The 21,123-nt window shown below is 52.3% G+C and overlaps 1 protein-coding gene across 1 annotated transcript; it reads left to right on the forward strand.

Moving 5' to 3' along the window:
• The first annotated feature begins 3,188 nt into the window (after window positions 1–3,188).
• Window positions 3,189–5,725, forward strand: ZIC3 (Zic family member 3). Its single transcript, XM_054214660.1, has 3 exons — window positions 3,189–4,230; window positions 4,883–5,046; window positions 5,543–5,725. Exons 1-3 carry the CDS (start codon window positions 3,189–3,191, stop codon window positions 5,723–5,725), a joined length of 1,389 nt encoding a protein of 462 aa, XP_054070635.1.
• The last annotated feature ends 15,398 nt before the right edge of the window (window positions 5,726–21,123 follow it).

The following is a 21,123-nucleotide window of genomic DNA, read 5'->3' on the forward strand; positions in this document are numbered from 1 at the left end:
CAAAATATATTATACTTTTTTTTTTTAAATCACGAAAGTACAGGGGGAAAAAAAATCATAGGCCATACCGACAATGCTCTTAAAAAAAAAAATAAACGCCTTTTTATGTCATTTTTGGTCCCCGTGTCGACAAATTCCAGCCGGGAAGCGGTCGGGTGTAAATAGCGCCGGTACGCCCGTGCGGATGTTGCTGGGCGCGCAGAGGCGCGCAAAGTTGGCAGAGTAGAAACGGGAAACGTATTAAAAAAATAAAGATTTATGGGTTAATTGATGTAGCCCGATCCGCAAGTCCACCGCGGCGTGGCGGGGCTGCGGGCGCTGCAATGCCACGGATCCCCCCCCCGAAACGGCGAGTCCTGGGTCCAAAGCCACGATTCCTATTCTTTTTCACCCCCCCTCATATCCCCCCGGGATGCTTTTCCCCAAGCCCCGCGGTCTCGCAGGGATTTTTTTTTTAGGCGAAAAACCGAATTATTTTAAATTTTTTATTATTTTTTTCTTTTTTCTTTTTTTTTTTTTTTAAAAAAAAGCTTCTCCCGCCGTGGAGCCACGCTCGCTCCTTCTCTCTGTGCCGGGGCGTTTCTCGGTGTGTGTCCCCCCGCTTCTCCATCCCACGCCGCCCGGCCGGGGCAGCAGCAGCAGCCCTGCGTGGGCACCGGGGCCGGGCAGCGCGGCGCGGCTACCGCTGGCCCGCCGGCTCCTCGCCACCGGCCGGGCCCCGGCGCATCCCATTAGGGACAGACAATGCCACACGTGAGGCCTCCCGCACAAGCAGGGGTCAGTCGCCCTCGGTCGCCCCAGGTCGGCGACTTCAGAGACGCTGCCCTCCCCGGCGCTCAGCTGACGGGCTAATTGAATTATGCCCCTTTTTTCCCCTTTTTTTTTTACTTTCTTTCTTTTTGGGGGGGGGGGGGGGGCGGGGGGGGGGGTTGTTGCCGAGAAACCCCAACACGTGCGGGAGGTAATTAATTACCCCACCGCAGCCCTCCGGAGACAGGCAGGTAGAGCCGCGAAGCGGAGGGGAGCGCGGCCCCGGGGGCCGCAGGTCGGTGCCCGCTTGTCCCCGGCCCTGCCCCGGTTCCCGAGCTCCCGGCTCCGATCCTGACGGGTGTCGCCGTCCACCGTCCCCTCTCCCCGCGCAACGGAGGCGGCCGCGACCCCGGTCCCCCCCGGCGGGGGCCCCTCCCAGCTCCCGCCTGGTGGTGGTCGGCTGCGATCGTGGGCTAACGGCGGCGAGGAACTCACCTTCCGAGTTTGGGACTGCTCTTGGCGGCCGTGGCCTGGGAAAACTGAGTGTTTGACGGGCACCGGTGTTACCTCTCGGGGAGATTTTATATCTGTGGCTTTTTTTTTTTCCCTCTTTGCTTTTTTGTTTTTACCCTCTTTGCTTTTCCCCCCCCTCTTTGCTTTTTTTCTCTTTTCTTTTTTCTTTCTTTTTTCTCCTTTTTTTCTCCTTTCTTTTTTTCTCCTTTCTTTTTTCTCCTTTCTTTTTTTCTCCTTTCTTTTCTCCTTTCTTTTTTTTCTCTCATTTTTTTCTCTCTTCTTTTTTTTTTTTTCTCCTCCCCCCCCCCCCCTTTTTTTCCCCCTTCCCTGCAAACCCTAAAATAAAGAATGCCAAGCCTTTCCCGGGGCTGATTGGGGGGAAGGATGTGAAAGGGCCGCGGTTATAAAGCGCTGCTTGAAGCGGGCTCTCAATGCGTCTCTGAACTTGATCAGATTTTACGTTTCCTGCAGAGAGCCGGCGGCGAGGCTGAGACCTGCCCAATAGCCAGACTTGGGGGCTCAGCAAATCTCAGGATATTACAATTACAGCCATCTTTCTTTCTGCCTTTTATTTCCACTCTTGCTCCCCATAGTTCTTTGCAAATGCTTTCCAGAAGAGAAAATGAGTGGATTTATAGCGCTGTCTGCAACTGATAATTATTCCAAGGCAGAACGTTGCCTTTGCAAAATAAAATTAAAAAGGAAAAAAAAAAAAAAAAGAAAGAAAGAGAGAGACGGGGGGTTGAAAAAGAAAAAGCTAAAGGAGTGTAGGAAAAACGCGGCGCGGGTTGCGCTGCACGGCCGCGCTCCGCGGGCCGGGGGGAGGCAGGGGACGGAGCCCCGCTCCCCGCCGAGCGGGGTGCGACCCCCCCCGCCGTGGGGCGAGGGGGGGGAAAGGGGGCGACTGGACCGGGGCCGGCGGAGCGAGGAGGGGGGACAGGAGGCTGAGGGGGTGGAAAGGGGAGGCAGGAGCGGACTCTGCCCGCCCGGCTCGGGGCGGCTCTGCCCTGGCGTGTAGGCAATAAAGACAAAATAAATTAAAAATTAAAAATTGAGACTAAAAGTTGAAATTAAAATGTAAAATAAATTGGAATTCGAATTTGGAATTCTCAATGGAAATAAAGAGAAAAGCCGCCCCAAAGGCGCCGGTGCGGGGTTTAACGTGTTTTTTTATTTATTTTTGAAGCGGCACGGCGGCTTCTCGCGCTCCCCACTCCGCGCTTTTCCCCCCGCTCCTGGGGGAAACGACCCGGGAGGCGTCTGGGACGATGGCACTGCACGGCGGGACACGCGTGGGGTGCGGATCACCCCCACCGCCCCGCATCGGGACCGAGGGGCAAGCACGGGGCTGTCCCCGCCGCCCCCCGCGACCGCGGCCGGTACGCGGGGTTCCCGCCCCGCCCCGCGCCGTGTCCTACCGCCCCCCGCGCCCCCCCCCTCCGTTTTACCTGCGGGAGCTCCCGCGCCCAATCAGCGTGCCCCGTCGGAACGGGGCGGGTGCCAATCAAGCGTCCGCCCGCCAATGGGAGGGGCCGGGCCGCGGGTCAGGTGACGCGGGCGCGGCCGGCGGGGCTCCCCATTGGCGCGGTGGCGGCGCGGGGCCGGGCGTTGGTTTATGTGCGAGGCGCGGGCGGGCGCCCCGTCAGTGCCCCGACGGCGGCGGCGGCGGCAGCGGGAGCGGGGCCGCGCTCGCCTGGCCCTGCTGCGCCGCCCTGCCCGGCCCTGCCCGGCGGGGGGGGGCGGTGGGTTGGGGGCGGGGGGGCGCTGGTTGTGATTTTTTTTTGTTGTTTTTTTTTTTTTTTTTTTTTTTTCTGACGGACGGGGGGTGCGTTTTGGGGTGGTTTTGTAGTTTTTTTTTTTTAAAGAAGGGGGGGTGGGGGGAGCACCAGGCTGCCGCCGTCGCCGCGCCGGCGGCCCCGCGCCCCATGACGATGCTGCTGGACGGAGGGCCGCAGTTCCCGGCGCTGGGGGTGGGCGGCTTCGCGGCGCCCCGCCACCACGAGATGCCGGGCCGTGATGCCGCTGCCGGGATGGGGCTGGGCCCCTTCGGGGACTCCTCGCACGCCGCCGCCGCCTTCAAGCTGAACGCGGCCCCGCACGACCTCGCCGCCGGGCAGAGCTCGGCCTTCACGCCGCAGGCACCGGGCTACGCCAGCGCCCTGGGCCACCACCACCATCACCACCACCACGCCGGCCAGGTGCCCTCCTACGGCGGGGCCGCCGCCTTCAACTCCACCCGCGATTTTCTCTTTCGCAACCGGGGCTCCGGCATCGCGGACGCCGCCTCCGGTACGGCGCAACACGGGATTTTCGGCGGCTCCCCCGGCGGTTTGCACGGCCCCGGCGGCATCCCGGACACCCCGGGCTACCTGCTCTTCCCGGGGCTTCACGAGCAGAGCCCCAGCCACACGTCCCCCAACGGGCATGTGGACAACGGGCAGATGCACCTGGGGCTACGCGGGGACCTCTTCGGGCGACCGGATCCCTACCGGGCCGTCTCCAGCCCCCGCACGGACCCTTACGCCGGCGCCCAGTTCCACAACTACAACCACATGAACATGAATATGGGGATGAACGTGGCGGCCCACCACCACCACCACCACCATCACGGCCCCGGGGCTTTCTTTCGGTACATGCGCCAGCCCATCAAGCAAGAATTGTCCTGCAAGTGGCTCGACGAGAGCCAGCTCAGCCGGCCCAAGAAGAGCTGCGACAGGACTTTCAGCACCATGCACGAACTGGTGACCCATGTCACCATGGAGCACGTCGGGGGGCCGGAGCAGAACAACCACATCTGCTACTGGGACGAGTGTCCGCGGGAAGGCAAGTCCTTCAAGGCGAAATACAAACTGGTCAACCACATTCGGGTGCACACGGGGGAGAAACCCTTCCCCTGCCCCTTCCCGGGCTGCGGCAAGATCTTTGCCCGCTCCGAGAACCTCAAGATTCACAAGCGGACCCACACAGGTAAGGCCCCCGGGGGGCGGGAGGTGGTGGTGGGGCACACACCTCCCGCGGGGCTGCGCGGAGGTTGCGCGGCCCCGCCGCCGCTCTCGGCCCTCTGCGCGCCTCGGCGGAGGGAGCTATAGAAATGCTAATGAAATCTCGTTTTCGGTGACTTCCGCTCCTTTTTATTTTATTTTTAAGGCCTGATTGGCGTCTCTCCTAATTGCATCAGCGATACTTTTGTCAAAGTATTTTTATTTGCAGCTCCGTTTTCCCTTCAGCCTTCCGCACGGGCGGAGGGAAGGGGGGGCCTGGGGGAGGCAGGAAGCAAACGTATTTTGTCTTGTATCCTTGAGTAAGTCTTATAAAACTGTCCGAGCTGCTGAATTTAACTGGGGTCTTCTCCCTCCCTGGGCTCGCCTAGCCTCCATCCCCACCGGAGCACGGCACGGGTCTGGCGGGAGACGAGGGAAAAGTAACAAAGGCTGACCCGAATTTGTCCAGCACGTAACAAACCCCTGCTGTCCATCTTCCCTTTCTTCATATTTATTTTTTGGGGGTGCTTGCGCATCCCCAAGGTGGGCCAAGAGGGGCAGAGGTCGTCCTGGGAGGAGGCCGGCAGGGATGGAGAGGGGAACGGCCCTCCTTCCTTCACCCTCTCTGAATTTCACAGGTGAGAAGCCCTTCAAGTGCGAGTTTGAGGGCTGCGACAGGCGCTTCGCCAACAGCAGCGACAGGAAGAAACACATGCACGTCCACACCTCGGACAAGCCCTACATCTGCAAGGTGTGCGACAAATCCTACACCCACCCCAGCTCACTTAGGAAACACATGAAGGTAATCACCCCTGCGCCCCAGCCCTTTCCTCCCTGAGCAGGGATGCTCAGTCGCTGGTGCGCTCAGGGCTCCTTTCCCCAGGGCAGGGCAGAGCCGAGCGGTTCCTGCCGCAGAGCTCCGTGCTCCTGCCGTGCCCCGTGCCGTCCCCGGTCTCCAGGCCGTGGCTGGAGTGCAGCCCGGGGAAATGGCGTAGTTTCTTTTTGTGCTTTCACCGTCCCAAGCGCTGCCCGGTTTTCAGAGCATGGCTGGGTGCTGGAGGGCTGTGCAAACATAACCTGGCCTGTGGATGCAGCCCCCCCATGCTGGGATTCTCTAGCCCCCCATGCCGGGACACCGCAGCAAAGTGGCCAGGAGCCGAGGGGGGCGTTTGCCGCCAGTGCTGAGGGTGGCCAGGCAGGACCCCGGTGTCCCTCCTGCATGGGAGAGCGTCCCAACCCGGCTCAGCGGGGTGGCAGGGGACCCCGGGCTCGTTCCCAACTCTGCCTCTTGGTTTTAGGTGCACGAATCCCAGGGGTCGGACTCTTCCCCTGCAGCCAGTTCGGGCTACGAGTCCTCCACCCCCCCTGCGGTGGGCTCCGCCGGCAGTAAGGACTCCACTAAAACGCCGCCGGCCGCCCTGCAGAGTAACCCCGGCCACAACCCTGGACTGCCCCCCAATTTTAATGAGTGGTATGTGTGAAGGCAGCTGCTGCCCGGCCAGAGACTGGACCAAATGCGTTGTGAACAAGGAAAAACAAAAAACAAAAACAAAAACAAACAAAAAAAAAACAAACAAAAAAAAAGAGGACAAATCAAGCCAACTGCAGCTCGCTCCCATGGAAATGGAGTTTCCACACCGACGACCGCATAGGGCTACACCTAGTTAACTGCCAGGATCTGGAGGGGGGGGTCTTTTATTATTATATTATAATTATTACTATTTTTTGCAAGCCCAGACGCTGGACTAGCCATGTCCTTTTCTCAGGATTGGATTTCTTTTTTTTTGTTGTCATTTTTTGCAATCGCAGTCGTTTCTTTGATATTTTTTTTTCCTCCTTGCCCCAATCCCTCTTCCTCCGATTCCCCACTTTTTTTTTTTTAATTCTTGATTTGTTTTGTTTTTCCTTCTTTCGGTGGGATGTTGACATGAGGATGAAAAATTCTCCTTCGCCTTAGTGGTGATTGTTTAAACTTACAGTCTTAAACCGTGCCAAAGTCCTGTTATGTCTTGAACTTTCCTCTCTAGCTCTCCTGCTGCTTCTTTCTCTGCTCTCCTCCTCTTTCTCCTTCTCTCTCTCTCTCCAAGCATTACACTTGTGAATGTATTCTCGTCTGATGGGGTCGGTCAGTATTTTTCAGGATGAGGATGTGGTGTTTATTCTACCCAGATTGTGACGTTTAGTATAACAGTTGCCTTTTTGTAATAACTTTTTTTTGTAAATACATATCCATGATGCCATATTTATCGTTCGTAATTTAATTATTGATACGAAGTGCCGGGAACTGAACAATATTTATGGGGGAGAAAAAAAAAATTGTTTTCTAACAAAAAAAAAATACAAACAACAAAAAAAATAATATTCCAACTCTGTACAGCTTTTGGTTATAACTGCTTTAGCATTAAAAGTTTATTGTTTTGGAAAGAGCCGTTTTTTGACCTCCTCCGGGGGCCGGGCCGTTGTTTTCGGGCTGGCGATGCCGGATGAAGCCTCTTCCTCGCCGCTGCTTGCTACTTTTTTTTTTTCTTTTTTTCCCCCCCTTCCCGTCCCCTTTGTCCCCGCCCCAACGGCTTCGCTTCCCCCGCCGCCCTCCCGAGCGCAGGGAGCCCCGGGCCGAGGAGAGCCGGGGGCCGCCCGGACGGGGGGGGGGGGTCCCGACGGTGAGTACCGGGCCGCGTCGCCCGCCGCCCCCCGCATGCATGGCAAACCGTCCCGGGATCGTGACGGGGTGATTCCCGGAGGAGACTCCCGGGGCGACCTCGCGTCACGACGGATTTTCTCTGTTACCGTCTGTTTTTTGTTGTGTTGGGTTTTTTTTCCTTTTTTTTTTTTCTTTCTTTATTTCTGATCAGGATGCGGAAAAGCCTCCACCGTCCCCAGAAGAGAAAAATGGTCGGGAAGAGACGTCTTACCCCTGAAACTTCTTCTCCGGCACCGCTCAGGAGTCCCCAAGCAGCCAGAGCGACGCTGGAAACCGGGCCCCCCCTCCTCGGCAAAGCTCCGGGAGCCGCCCGTGGCCCCGGGGGGGCTGCAGCCCGGGCGTACGGCTCCGCATCCTCCCTCCCTGGGACGGCAGGGACCCCGCCGCGGGCTTCCCCCAGCTCCGGGGGGAGGCGGGGACCCGCACCGCGGGCTCCGCACCTCAGCTGAACGGGACCCACTCCGGACGGGCCCGTCTTGAACTTGACTTGGGGGCACTGCGGGGGTGGGGAGGTACGACGGGGCGGCCCGTCCCCTCCAGCCTGCCGCGGGGGCCGCTCGGGCGAGGGACCCGCAGAACCTGGGTATGCTTTAAAAAATTAAGTTTAAAGAAATTTACCTTCTCCTCTCTCAAAAAAAAAAGAAAAAAAAGAAAGTAAAAAAAAAAGGGGAAAAAAAGAAAGAAAGAAAAAAAAAGAAAAAAGTAAGAAAAAAGGAAAAAAGAAAAAAGAAAAAAAAGGTTTATCGGGCAGAAAAAGACATGAGTAAAGTGGATTGCAGCCTCTGGGGCTGCACATGTGAAAAAAAAAATATATGTAAAACATATATATTTTTTCCCCCAAGTGCAGGCAGGTTTCCCGCTCCTCACTTCCCAGCCTGGTCCCTTAAAATAGTTCCCTTCGAGGTGTCCCGGACCGACCTGTATCTCCTTTTCCGCTGTGAACTCTCTCTCTCGCTGTGCGCAGAGCCGAGCCCCGGGGGCTGGACGCGGAGCGCTGCCGGGCCCGGGCCCTTCCTGGGGGGGCGAGCGGGGCCGCCCCGCACCGCGGCGGGCGAGGAGGAGCGGAGCCGCCCGGGGGTCGTCGGGTTTTCCTCGGACACCCACCTGGGTCTTGTCTGCGTCTCTCCGGACCGCGCCAGGCTTGGAAAAGTGCCGGTAGGCTCGGTTTCGTTACTGCTTTGCTCGGAACCGGGGAGGCGCGGGGTGCGCAGGGTTCCGCCGGGTGCGCAGGGGTTCCGCGGGGTGCGCAGGGCGGAGCGCCCCGGGGGACGGGTTTCTGCTGCTGTCGGTTCCCGAAACGCCGTCCCAGAACTTTGGTGGGGGGGGTGGCCTGTGCTCTGGCCGGGGTTGCCCCGTTTGGGGACCCCCGTGCGGGGGCGGCCGGAAGGTTGCAGCATCTCCGGGCCCCGCCGGGGACTGGGGCCGCGGCCCTTCCTGGCCCCGCAGCGGCTCCCCGGGGCTCTCGGGCCGGGCTGGGGTACCTGCTCTCCTGCCTGCCCCCGCGGTGGCTTCCTTGGGCTGGCGGCACAGCCCCAGACGTATTTATAGCAAGGACTTTAAACCAGCATCCTGCATCGTTTGGCTTCCCGCGGGTAGCCAGCTGGCCCCTCACCCTGGGGCCTCCGTGTCCAGCCAGGGCTAGCACCCAGTGCGGGGGGGCAAACTGGTGTCTACACCCCACTGAGGTCAGGGTTGCCCTTTGGCATAGCCTGTTCAGGTTGCCACTTTGTGCCTTCCCCAGGGGCAGCTGCGGGGGGGTGGTGGTGGTAGTGGTTTGGGATGGAGTGATGGGTTTGGGATGGGTGCAGAAAGGGCCAGGGACCTGTTTGGCTGTGAAATGCTGGCAAAGTGCAGCGTTCAGCACCGGTGTCCCCCCCTCTAGCACAGCACGCTGTCGGTGCAGTGCCTCGGCCCACCCCCCTGGCTGCTGCTGGCCCCGAGACCTTGGCAGGGGGCGAAGGCCAGGGAAGAGCTGGCTCACTCCGAGTCCTCAGCTCTGATGGACAAATAAGAAGGGTTTTTCTGGAAAAAGTAAAAAGGCTCTGTTCCTCACCCTTGCCCGTTGCAGGGTGATGCGGAGAGTCCTTGAGCGGAGAAAGACCCTGCCTTTTTTTCCCAGATTTTAAAGCTGTTTCTGTAAGGCAGGGTGAGCCAGCTCATGTTTTCTGATGGCAGCGGGGACCGAGCCGCCAGGACGGGGCTGGCAGAGCAGGTGCCATGTTAGCTCAGCTTTTGGTGTGTCATTAATAATGGAGCTTGTGTCGCACCCCAGAAGAGTCCCAGGACCGTTCAGAAAAAGGGGCCGTATTCTGCCGTCCTCTCCCAGACTGGCAGCCCCCACTTGAAGTTGCTGTGCTTGCTTGTATGAGCGGGATTAGGTGGATTTGTCCCCAAATGAGCAGAATTCGGGATGGTTTTCTAAAAGGGCTGATGTTGATTCATTGTGCTATAAAGAATCTAAGCAGGGGCAGGCGATGAGCTGGAGCCATTCCTTCTCTACCACGCTTTATGAGCCATGAATATTTTGGTTCCTTTGGTGCCGTTGTTTTTGCATAGCTGTCTCTGTGGCTGGTGTAATCCTCTGAAAATAATATATACATATATATTTATTTTTTTTTCCAAGCTCTGTGCGTGCCATTAGCAGCTCCTGGTTGCACAGTCCTGAAGGCATTTGATCAGGTTGCGCTCGAGTGTCTCGGCGCCACGGCACCGGGAATTAAGTTCCTATAGTAACTCTGTAAAAAGGCTGTAAAGCTCTGAAGCAGCGGATAGGGTGTAGTATTGTGTGTTTGCGTTTTTTTTTTTCTTTTAATATCATGTTCTCGTCTTAAAAGCACCATGCGCTTTTCTCTGAGCCTAACTTTCAGGTCTGTTTGATAAATTATCCCTGGTATTTAGGCTGGCGAGGGTGATCAAACTATAGGGAAAAAATATCTCTGCAGGGATGCGCTTTTGGTTTGGAGAGGTAAAACGTGAGAGGAAGCTTGAAATTCTGGGCAGAAATCTCGTTTTCTCGTGGGGTGTGCAGAAGGAGGTAATTTGTGTCGTACTGACTGGTCTGCACACCCCTTGGAGCAAGATACTTGGTTGGACTCGCTGTGCCGTTGCCTTAAAAATATAATTTACGTTTTGCAAGTTCCTACTCACCTGGACATCGCTGCAGGCGGTGAAAATGCTGGCGCAGGACTTCTGGCTGGCGAGGGTGGCAAAGCAAGGACCTACCCTGCAGCCTCGCCGGGAGCCGGGTTAGGATGGCTGTGCCGACATCTGCTCCGTACTGGGAAAGCCGCGGAAAAACCCGCTGTGGAAACCGGGGGAGGCAGCTGTCTGAGGAGGCGCGGATATATTTTAATATTAAAGATGCTAATTTTTATTCGCGGGAAAAAAGGTTTTGTGCTGTTTAGCTTTTCTTTTAGCTTGGGTAGTGTTTCTCCGTCTCAAATGGTGGTGTGAAAAGAAACTTTAATTAAAAGGGCCGGGGGGGAAAAAAAAAGAAAAAAAGAGTTTAGCTGAATGATTTTGTTTTGGCAACTTGTTCAATAGTGGCAGCTTTGAAATTGCCAAAGCTCGACTTTGAAATGGTTGAATGCGCAATACGCGAAGTTCCCTCCGAGGGAAACCCAGCCGGCAGGTTGGGGATTTGCTCCTGTGCCTGAACTGGGGCAGCCAGGAAACTGGGAGAGGGGAAAAGTCACCGGCCATCCCGCCGGCTGGGAGGAGACTGGGGAGACTGGAGAGGCTTAACGGCTGAGCAGCATGAAGGATACGTGCAGAATAGGGCTATTCCCGTGGTTTTGTCCTTTTTCAGAGCGTCGTATAATCCCACTTCGGGCCTGTGTAGTCCTGCAGATCCAAAATGGCTCTTGGGGTGGGGCGGGGGGGGGTGCGGTTTGGGGGCACTTGGCACCGCGGAGCAAGGGGCTGGGCAGAGATCCCGAAACTTTGCGCCTTTCCCGTCTCCCAGCATCTCAAGCTCCGGCGTTTGGGCAGCAACTGGTCTGCAGGCAGGAAAAAAAGGTGGAACATCAGCACATCACCAGGGTTGGTCTGGGGAGTGGGGGGGGACACAAAAGAATTAGTGTTTTTCTCTGGAACCTGTGCCAAGGGCTGTGCCCGGGTGGGAGCAGGGCTGTCACCGTTCCCGGTGCTTCCCGGGGAGCGGAGCCGGGGTTTGGAGCAGGAATGAGAGTACTGGGCTCTGGTCACAGCCCGGGATGTGGCCTTTAGCTGGCAGCGTCACAGCAGGGTGGGAAACGTCAGGATTTTGGTTTCTGCTGGCCATGGGCTTGCTGGATTTGTATGCCAGAGGGAACGGCCACTTTGGAAAATACAGCCAGAGCCAGGAAGGCTCCAGAAGCAGGGAATCTGCATGTCGTATTTGCTTTAAATAAAATTACCTATTACTTATCTCTTCTTCAAATTTCTCCCAGTTTCGCTAAGACATTATTCCAGTGCAAAATCTTGCGGGTTTGTTGTTTTTTTTTAAGTATTTTTGCCACTTTCCGTAGTTTACATAGCATGATTCTTTTTCTGTTTTGGGCAAAAAGGCAATCTTGTTCTTTTTGTTCACTTTTTTCCTTGTTTTCATTTGTTTTGGGTTTGTTTTTTCACCTGCATTGGTAGAATGCAGTTGAATTTAGGCTTTCCACCCCTTCACTGTGTTCTTACTGAAAATAAGCATTTCTTTTGTTTGCATTTAGCATAAATCCGGGGACTTGAGCTTCTCAGTAATTACTGATGACCTCAAGAAAAAAGTAAAACTTGTGTTGAGGTGGGTGAGAGAAACTCAGTCTTAGCAGTGGGAAAAATCTGAATTTGGACTCAAATGCTACCTTGAATAGAGAAAAATCACTGCGCAGCGGATTACGTGACTAAAGTTCCTCTGATGGAGAGTTTGCCAGGACGGGATGCTGGTTGCTCGCTGGTGCGAGGGCTGCTGGTGCTGAGGAAGGCAGGTGCTCCCCAGAAAGCTCATTTTCCCCTAATATTTATGTTTACCAGAAAGAAGATACCGCGGGAACTTGACGAAACTCTCCGTCACAAATATTTCCAAATCGTGTGCTGGGCACCCCTGACACGGACTTGCTTAATTTGGCAAGATTCAGAAAGAAAAAGAAAGTTGATATATTAATTTTTTTTCCCCCTTTTTTCTCCTATTTTTTTCAGTGCTGTGAGCCTCTCTGGCTGCATTTTATTTTGCCTTTTTTTTTTTTTTTTTTTTTTTTTTGGGTGAGAGCTGTAAGGCCAAAGGGCCATATACCTGTGTTTTATAGTGGAGCTCGAGTTTTAATGTAGTTGCCTGATTCTGGAGCTTGACTTATATTTTTAAAAATGAGGCTATTGACAATATTGTACGAATTGTTAACACCACAGCAGTAAAATATATATATATATAATTTTTAATCTTGGCCTGCAGAAGTATTTTAAAATAATGCAGTAAGTGGAGTAAGATTTACTTTAATGACTTTGCACCACTCATTTTGGTTTTAAAATGAGAAACCAACGTGACATTGCGATCTGCTACTCTTTTTTTTCCCCGTGTCCTTTTCCTTCTTTGCCGCCGCGGATGGAGGAGGCAGGCAAAGGACCAAAGGGGTTGGAACTGCACCTCGAAGATACTCCCTGTACCTTCGGGAGGACACTGGGGCTGAGGTTAAAATAAAAACGCTCCCGTCGGTGCTCGCTTTGTGTTGCCGAGGTCTCAATTTCTGAGGAAAATCTCAGGTTGGAGATGTTTTATTAAAAAAAAAAAAAAAAAAAAAGAAAAAGAAAATTTTAAAAAAAAATGGCATAGCCAGTAGTTCCTTTTGGAAATTACAAGGTGACACGGGGAATTTTAAGAATTATGATTTGATAAAGAATTTATTGGGTCCGTAGCTGTAGGGCTGAGCTCCGCAAGCCTTGCCTTGCAGCCGGGGTTTCTCTGTACGTTTAATACGCCAGAAGGGACCACGTAAGCTCTGTCTTATGTCTGTGTTATGTCTGTAATCAGAGGGCAGAGAGGAGTACGGTGTCCTCACATCTGGGTCTGCTAAGCGTAATAGTCCCGATTTCAGGCTTTGGCCGCTTGATCAGCTTTTTTAGAAATTTATAACACAAACTCAAGCAACTTCAGTATTAAAGCAAAATTCTTCATTGTTATTTAATTTTCATCCAAGCTAGAGGAAAAAAAAAAAAAGTGTTCTAGTGAGAACAATGGTCTATATCAGCATCTTAGTTTTATCACACTTGTATTTCTAGATTTCTTTTTTTTTTTGCCATAAATTAAGAAATAGTTTCCTTACAGACTGACAATAAATTGCAGGGAAAGAATGAAGCCAGCATAAATGCCCCCTACGAAGTTTAAAATCGCATGTGTATCGGTGAAACGTTAACGTCCTGAAAATATGTTTTCTTCTTTTCAGTAATTTTCTATTCTTAATCTTGGGCAGCTTTTTACATAAAAGCGAGTGGTGGGTGCGGCAGTGCGAGTAAATCGCGCCCGGCAGAGAAGCTGACGCAAGGAAGGGGCATCGGAGAAATACTGCATTTCATAAACACGATCACCAGAGCATTAGGAGAGCAAACATGTGGTTTTATGGACATAGTTATAAATATTTAAACATGCAAAATGAAAATGTTACTAAATGCCTGGTTTTCATTATCTTTCGATGAACATTTTCATTCTTGGAAGCATTGCTAGCTGTCTGCAGAAAGCGATTTCCCCCCCCTTTTTCCCCCAGAATGAATGATGCGTAATGCGAAAACGTGTTAAAATGCACAGTTGTTTGTAATATCTTCGACCAAAGTGGAAGACATTCTACCAAATTTGGTATTCTACTGAATCGCAAAGTGTTCTTGCCCAACAAACGGGGAACGATCCTGCTTCTGTCAGCAACTTGCTTGCTGGATGTTATGAAAAATCCAAGGATGGTTTGGAAAAATATAGGATGTCACTCAGCCTGCTTGGAGCTGTGTCCTGCCATCCTTTCCCCTGCAACATTCCTACGGAAGTCAACGAAAAGACGCGGCTGCTGATTTTTATCGCTATTATAACGTTATTATTTTGAAGCGTCAACAAGTGTTGAAGCGTCCTGCCTGTCTGCCTGGAAGGGCTGCGGGGGGAAGTTTGGGGTGGGAGCCCCTCGTCCGGGCTCTCGCCGGTGGGCGTGAGGCTGCGCCTTTAAATAGGCTGGTGGCGGGTACGGGGCCGTGCCATTCAGCTTGCGTGAGCGGAGGCCTGGGAGAAAGCGGAGGCCACGCTGTGCATCACCGTTCATAATAAGGCAGGTGTCTGATTCCTCGGATCCAGCGTAATCAGCCCGTCTCTCTTGGCTCCGGCTCTTCCCCCCCCATCAGCGCATCCCCATCGTGCCGCGTGTGTCACGGAAGAAGATGCCAAGTGATTTATTTATTAATTCATTTATTAATGCAGCAGGAAACCCGTTTTATATTAGTCGCGTATTTAATGTTCAGTGTCGTGAGTTGCCGCCGCGCTCGGCGGAGGCTCGGCGTCCCGCGCGCTGGCACATAGGCACGCACGCGCGTCCTGCTTGCTATTCCTCCGGCGGTTGCTCCCACCAATAAATCTGCACTTGCTGTAGCCAGGATGGAAATCTTTTAAGACAAAGGACTTGAATGGGCAGTTTTTTTATTGCTGTGATAGAGTAGAAGGCCCCAAGCTGGGGGCTAGTGCATGCATGAATGCTGTCCCCCTTGGCTTGGGACAGGCTCCCGCGAGCACTGTACTGACGCTAGGGACTGTAAAAGGGAGAGGGCCCCAAGGTTGGTATTTTCCCATTTTGATTCTTGCTCCCGTGACTGCAGCAAATCCCAAAGAAATGATGGCTGAGAAATAAACTTGGAGGAGAGCATTGGAAGGGCAGGCGAAGGCGGGGATGCCTGGGAGGGCAGCACAAAAACGTGGGAATGAGGAGAGGAGGAACAAAAGCGATGTGGGTTGGCGAAGGAGGACTAGGGGAGTGAAAGGCGGCCAGGCTGGTGCAGCTCCTTGTCCCTGTGTGTGAATACACCCAGCTGAGCCGTTCGCATTTGCAGGCTGTTCAGGCAGAGCTCCCCCCCCCCCCCGAAAAAGCTTGTGAGCCTCTGGAGACGGGTGCGGGATTTGCCCGGTGGGAAGCAGCGCCTGGTGCTGGGGCTGAGGTACCTCCACGCTATGCAAGGTTGGGCTCCCCACAGTCAAGCTGTGGGCGACTGTTGGCTGGGTGCCCTGCGTGGGCATCGCCGGTCCCATGGGAGGTGGCCAGTGATGGAGCTCATTGGCCAATCAGTCCTGAGCTGTGAGGGGGAAGGAGAGGAGCAGGATGGCTTCCTGCAGGGCAGTTTCGTGCCCAGTGGGCTCAGGAGCAGAGGGACCCTCGGGGAACTCCTGTTCCTCTCCATTCTTGGAGGCCACAGCCCAGGATCTGCGGCGGCGGAGGGACCAGGACTGGTTTCTCAGCAGCAGGCGTGGTGGTGCCGCTCTCGATCCGCTTACGTCAATGCAGACCTTTCCGCGGACTCCAGTCTGGGTTGGATCAAGCCTTGCATGATTGTGGCCCTCGCGCGTTTCAAAACTGTGTTAATCTATATCTGGATCCCAATGGGGGCACTTGGGATGAGCCTAGCTCAAACAATCCTTGGCAGGAGGAACAGACCGGAGTTGGCAAGGATTTTTGTCCCATTATTGGTTACTCGGAGGAAGGAATGTACGCACCATTTTAATATATGACAACTTGAGGTCTGTCATCTTCAGCGTATTAGAAAAAAAACTCATTTTTAACAAATCCCAGAGCGTTTACGAGGCATCGGGCTGCAGCTGGATTGAGGCTGGTGGCGGGCAGAGCCATGGGGCCTCCTCTCCCTCTCATTAGGCGCCGGGCGACTTCTCCTGCTGCTGGGTCGGCCCCGTGGGCGCCAGCAGGAGAGGAGGGGAGTCTCCTCTCCGGGGGTGGGCTGCTCACCTCTGGCTCCCGTCTGCCTCTGTCGGCACGGGAAATGGGAATCTCAGGACAGAAAAAAGCCATAGCTGTGCAGCCCATAGAGCAAACCACGCCGAAAGCTTTTCCCTACTGGTTCAATCCTGCGTGTTTCCCAGCACATTTAGCCAGGGGGTTATTTACCAAGCTCCAAAGAGACTTTGCCTCTCCGCAGTAAAATCTTCAAAATATGTCCCAAAGACCCTGAGAGAGATTTTTACGCTCTTTTGGTCAGTTTGCTATGTCCTTGAGTGAAAATCCAGATGGGTCCTTCTGTAGAAAAGCTTTTTTGTATAAAGTCACCCTTTCTGCTTTCTCACTCTGGGTTTCTGAAGTGCGAAAATTCAACCTTGTAAAGATTTTTCGACAAGATTATTTAGGCCTGTTTTGTCAAGGCCAAGAAATTCAATCCAGGTAACCGTTCCCCCCTAGAAATGCTTAGGAAGGATGAAGGAAATGTGTTTGGCTTGGTTTGGTGTTTTGCTTTGTTTTGTTTTTGTTTTGGAGTTTTGAAAATAGCTTCCCCTATTTTTACCAAGCATTATTTGTATTTTTATCAATCAACAAACCACCTGAGTGCTTAGCAAACTGTTCCCTTCAGCAACATCCCCATAAAGAGAAAGCTGAAATAATCAGCCCAAGGAAGAGGTGTCAGCCTTAGACAGACGACTGTGTTTCTGGGTAATCTAATGCCATTTTAATATCTTGCTTTTAATGCAGCTGGGAGGACGGTTTGATGGACAAGGCACTGACGCTCACGAGCCCGAGTTCAGTTGTTAGGGGTATGTCAGAAATTATTTTTCACAGACAACTGTGGCTGGAGCATCAGCTCCCATTAAGTATATTAGGGCCCGTGAAGGTTCAGCACTAGCACACCATGTTTTGTAGCCCTTGCTTTGCTTCTGCGGTGACAAAAGCAGAAGGTCTTTGGTTAACTTCTGACCATTGACATATTAAATGAAGATGCGCATTTGAGCAACATCAGTGATTTCAATTGACTCATCAATTGCCATCGCATAGCAGTCCTCATGTTTCACTTTGGTAACAAGCTGATCTGCCACATCTGATGCCAGCAATTCAGTCCTTCAAACAAATGACATGTTTGATAAAGAAATCTTTTTAAATTCATTATGCACTTTGGCTTTTTTCTTTCCTTTTAATACAGCATCTGTTGCAGCCGGGATACATTCCTTGATCGTTTCTGAGCCTGCAATTATTTTTACGCCTGCCCAGTGTCCCGGAGATGTGAAACGAAGCTGCCGTGCTATGCTGCTGAGCCCTGAAACCCTACACAGACATTCAATTTAATCTCTCGGAACAGACTGCATTAAAGTAGTTTCATCAGTGCACACTTGTGATAAAAAGACGACATGAAGAAAGACAGTGAACCAAAAGGCCCTGCTTTTTTTTCTGGGAAGACAATAGGATATCTGTCCCTTCATTTGTTTCACGGATTCCTCGCTCAGCCATTTAAATTCAGCAGAAGGCTCCAAATGTCTAAACTTTATCCCGAGCATTTTTTCAGTGCTGGAAAGGAATACAGCTAAGTGTCCTGGGGGAGTTTTATAGAAAATGCTATGTGCAATGTTAATGAGTTGGGATGGGGTCATACGTGTTTCCGTATAGAGCCCATTACAGGAGCAAACACGGGACTCGAGGAGAAATGACCTGCAGGGATCCACGGGTCTGTGGCTCGGGGGCATCCTGTCCTTCTGTAGCCTCCCCAAAGTCCGGTAGAAGGATCACGGGGGCTTTAACCCACAGTGCCCCCATGTGCCTCCATGCTGGGGCGTCATGAATAGCCGGTGCTGGAAGAAATTACAAACTTCTTGGGTGCCACGAGAGATTGCATCAGCGTTACTGATCCTCACTCGGCTCGTTACTGAAAACGCATCAAGCAGCTATATGGGTCAGACTGCTAAATTTGTAGACACGGAGTGTCAGGAAGCCTTTTTGTCAACTTGGTACCATTTAGTATATGTGTCCTCAAGTTCAAAGCAATCCTGGCCTCAGCCTTGTGATATTTTCTGCCCTTTCCCCTTTCTGTTGACTCAGACCTCTTCCCTTTGAGGTCAACATCAAAATAAAGATGTATGTTTCCTCAGCCTGACCATGGCTCTGACTCTTTATATCAGCAATCCTATAGTCCATATGTCTTCCCATCTGTCAACTGGCATTTGAAGCCAGCTTGCTCCTCTATTCTTTCAGACAAGTGTGAGAATCAGGAGTTTCTTTAATGACGGTTTCAGGCCTTAAAGCGTTCACTAAGATGCTACCTATTAAGATCCCTTGATGGCACCTTGAATAGAGATCAAAAGCAACTGAGTTCGCTCCACAAATCTAATTCCGTCAGTCAGTTTAGGGCATTGAGAGAGGGGTGGGGAGGGCTCGGGAGGGCACCGCGCTCCCGCAGTTCGGAGACAGGCCTGGGAAGTCCGAGCCCTGGCTCCGGGGAGTGATGGGGAACAGCAGACACCAGCGCTGCTGAATCATGCCGGCGGTGGCCGCGCTCAAACTCCTCCTGTTTGAAAAGCGGAGCTGGGCAAAATGCGTTGGTGGCTTCGCTGGCACCGTGCTGTGGTGACAGCCTTTGGGAGCTGAGCTGTGTCTGCTTCAAATGGGAGCTCTTTTGGTGTCTTGTTAGTACCTACGTCTCTGCTCCTTTGGCCGGGAGATTGTTCAACATCTTTTTTGCAATGCGAGAGCGTAAACAAAAATCCGAGAGCACAAAATACTCGTTAATAATTATTGCCGGGCAATAATTTGTCTCTCGTACTTTGGAGAGCTGCTAATAATGGGAATCTGTGTCCTGCTTCACCACGGGGACTGCGTGAAAGGTGGTGGGGAGAGATGCTGCCTGCATGGCATTATCACAGCAAAGCGGCCACGCTTTCTGAGGGCACAATTTGTCTTTCAAACATCCCTATTTTTTAATGCCTGTCAGGAGGTGCTGCAAAGCCCTCAGAAAATGTGCAGAAGCATTTGCTCTGGTGGTGCACTTCCCCACAGTGACCTACAAGAGTTAGTGGGAAATCATGGCCATTAATTCAAGCCCAAAGCTTGAAATTCAAGGTCCGTTGAGTTTGTGTGTACTGGAAGGTTGGCTGTGGGAGCCGGGAAATGCAGGGTGCCCGCCGTGGGAAGGGTGGTGGAGGGCATTCCCCAGGGAGCCTCCACAGCCAGCGTGAACAAACCTCCCTGTTTGTTTATGGGACCCAAATGTCTGAGAAGAGCTGAAAAGCCCCAGGACGTGGCTGAGTGCCCGGGGATGGTGTCACACTACTGACCGCCTAGTAAAACTTGACTCAGTGGAGTCAAGGACACCATATGGCCTTAGATTTATGCTGAAAACCTGTTAAAAGTGTGAGCATGAACCTGAAGTCCAGGCGCAGACTTTCTTTGGCCTCAGTGGCTTTAACTTCCGTCATGGTGTCACTTCTGCTCCCCGAGGACAAACAGCCGCTCTGGCTGTCACTGCTTTTGAATTAGCTGGTTAGTCAAAATTTGGAGCGTGCAGATTGTATGCTTGTAAGAGGGGAAACAGAAGGGACTTGGATGCGATTCTACGTCTTCACCAAGAAGATGCACCAGCTCCTGGACACTGCAGTAAGGAAAACAGCAAGAGTCAGGTTTTGTTCCCACTCCAAGCCCCCTTCAGCCCCCGCCCAAAAGCAATCTCTGCCTGAGATTGTCGTTGGGTTTATTTAAATGGGATTTTGGCTTTTTGCTCTTATTCTCTGCCCGTACTCTTGGTCACGCATGGTTTTTCTTTTACAACCTCCACTCAGTCTGTTCTGTCCCTCTTTTACATGATGATACTCAGCCAAGTTTGTCTTCATCACAGTCATTTTTAGTGTGAATCCATATCTGCCTTTTTAGGGGGTAGCGGCGGTGGTGACGTATACTGGTGGTTGAAGCAGAAGCCGCTATTGAGTTGGACAAAATAGGATGAATGCTGTATAAAAGCCTTCAGAGAGCTGTGAAATCTCCATCCTCTCTTCCTTGTTCTCCTGGGAACACTTGCACAAAGAGTATTTTTAATGTGAAGCAAAAAGGATTCTGACGAATACTCATTAACATTTTGTTTCTGCAAAGATACATACATAATTATCACAAGGCTGCAAGGGACATGTATTCAGTAAAGCTCTTACATGTGCACTTAGTTTTATGTATATGCTTAAATCTTCCTGATGGCCCCTGCTTTGCTGAATAGACGTATTAACCAAGACAAACCCAGGTATTTGATGGAGCTTATTTGTACAGCCCAGGTATGATGCAGTGTGCTGTGATTTAGGTCTCCAAACTCACTGCGTGATCGTGCTCTGTGCACAGTGAGTCTTCGCGGGCAGCGGTAGCAATGGATTGGTTGAAATACACACCCACATATTGTTTAATTTTAATCGTAATAACTCTAAACTACAAACAAACAACATAAGAGCAGGATTTAACTGGAGAGGTTGCAAAGGGAAATGCCATCAGAGCCATCAGGTATATTCCATGGTTTGTTTTCATCGTGTGACTTTTTAGTGCTTGCCTAGCTGGGAATCATCAGGCGAAGGTGTCGCTTCTCCTTTGCCACTTTGGAAGCTCCAGTCCCATGAATGAAGATCTCATTTGGACTGCAGTCTTTGTTAGATACTGGTTATATCCCCTGTTCTGAGCGGGTTAAACCCAGGATGGCCTTGGTCAGGCCAAGTTAACATAGCATGGTGCTGAGTCTCAGCTAGGAATCCTGTTTGAGGGGCAGGAGAAAGTGTGTCTGTCCATGTCTCCTCCTGCAGACATACTGCTGATCTGTTTATCTGTTGCTCTGAATGCCCTGTGGAAGGTGGAGTGCTGGGCTTGCTCGTCTGTGTCATTAGATACGGCCCTAGATCTGTTTAGAAGTAAAGATTTCCCATTTGCGCATATGAGGAATGTGTTTTGGGGGATATATTAATGCAGTGGAGGTAATCAGACACGACAGAAGGGTATCCAGACTTTGCTGGAGTCCTCAAATCTTATCACAGGGGGAACTATACACTCACTTTCCATGAGGTCCCCATTTTTCCAATGGTTGTAATCTACTTTCTGTGCTGCTCTTTCCGTATGACACTTTGGGTTTCTTTTAGCAGCTGTTTGGGTGGAATAACAAAGTCTAACAGTTGGAACCAAACAAATGATGCATGGTCCTAGCTACTTCTTCTGGGACTACCCAGAAATGTTCTGAGGGTGACGGTGT

Source organism: Rissa tridactyla, chromosome 9, assembly GCF_028500815.1.
Source record: "Rissa tridactyla isolate bRisTri1 chromosome 9, bRisTri1.patW.cur.20221130, whole genome shotgun sequence".
Lineage (NCBI taxonomy): Eukaryota > Metazoa > Chordata > Aves > Charadriiformes > Laridae > Rissa > Rissa tridactyla.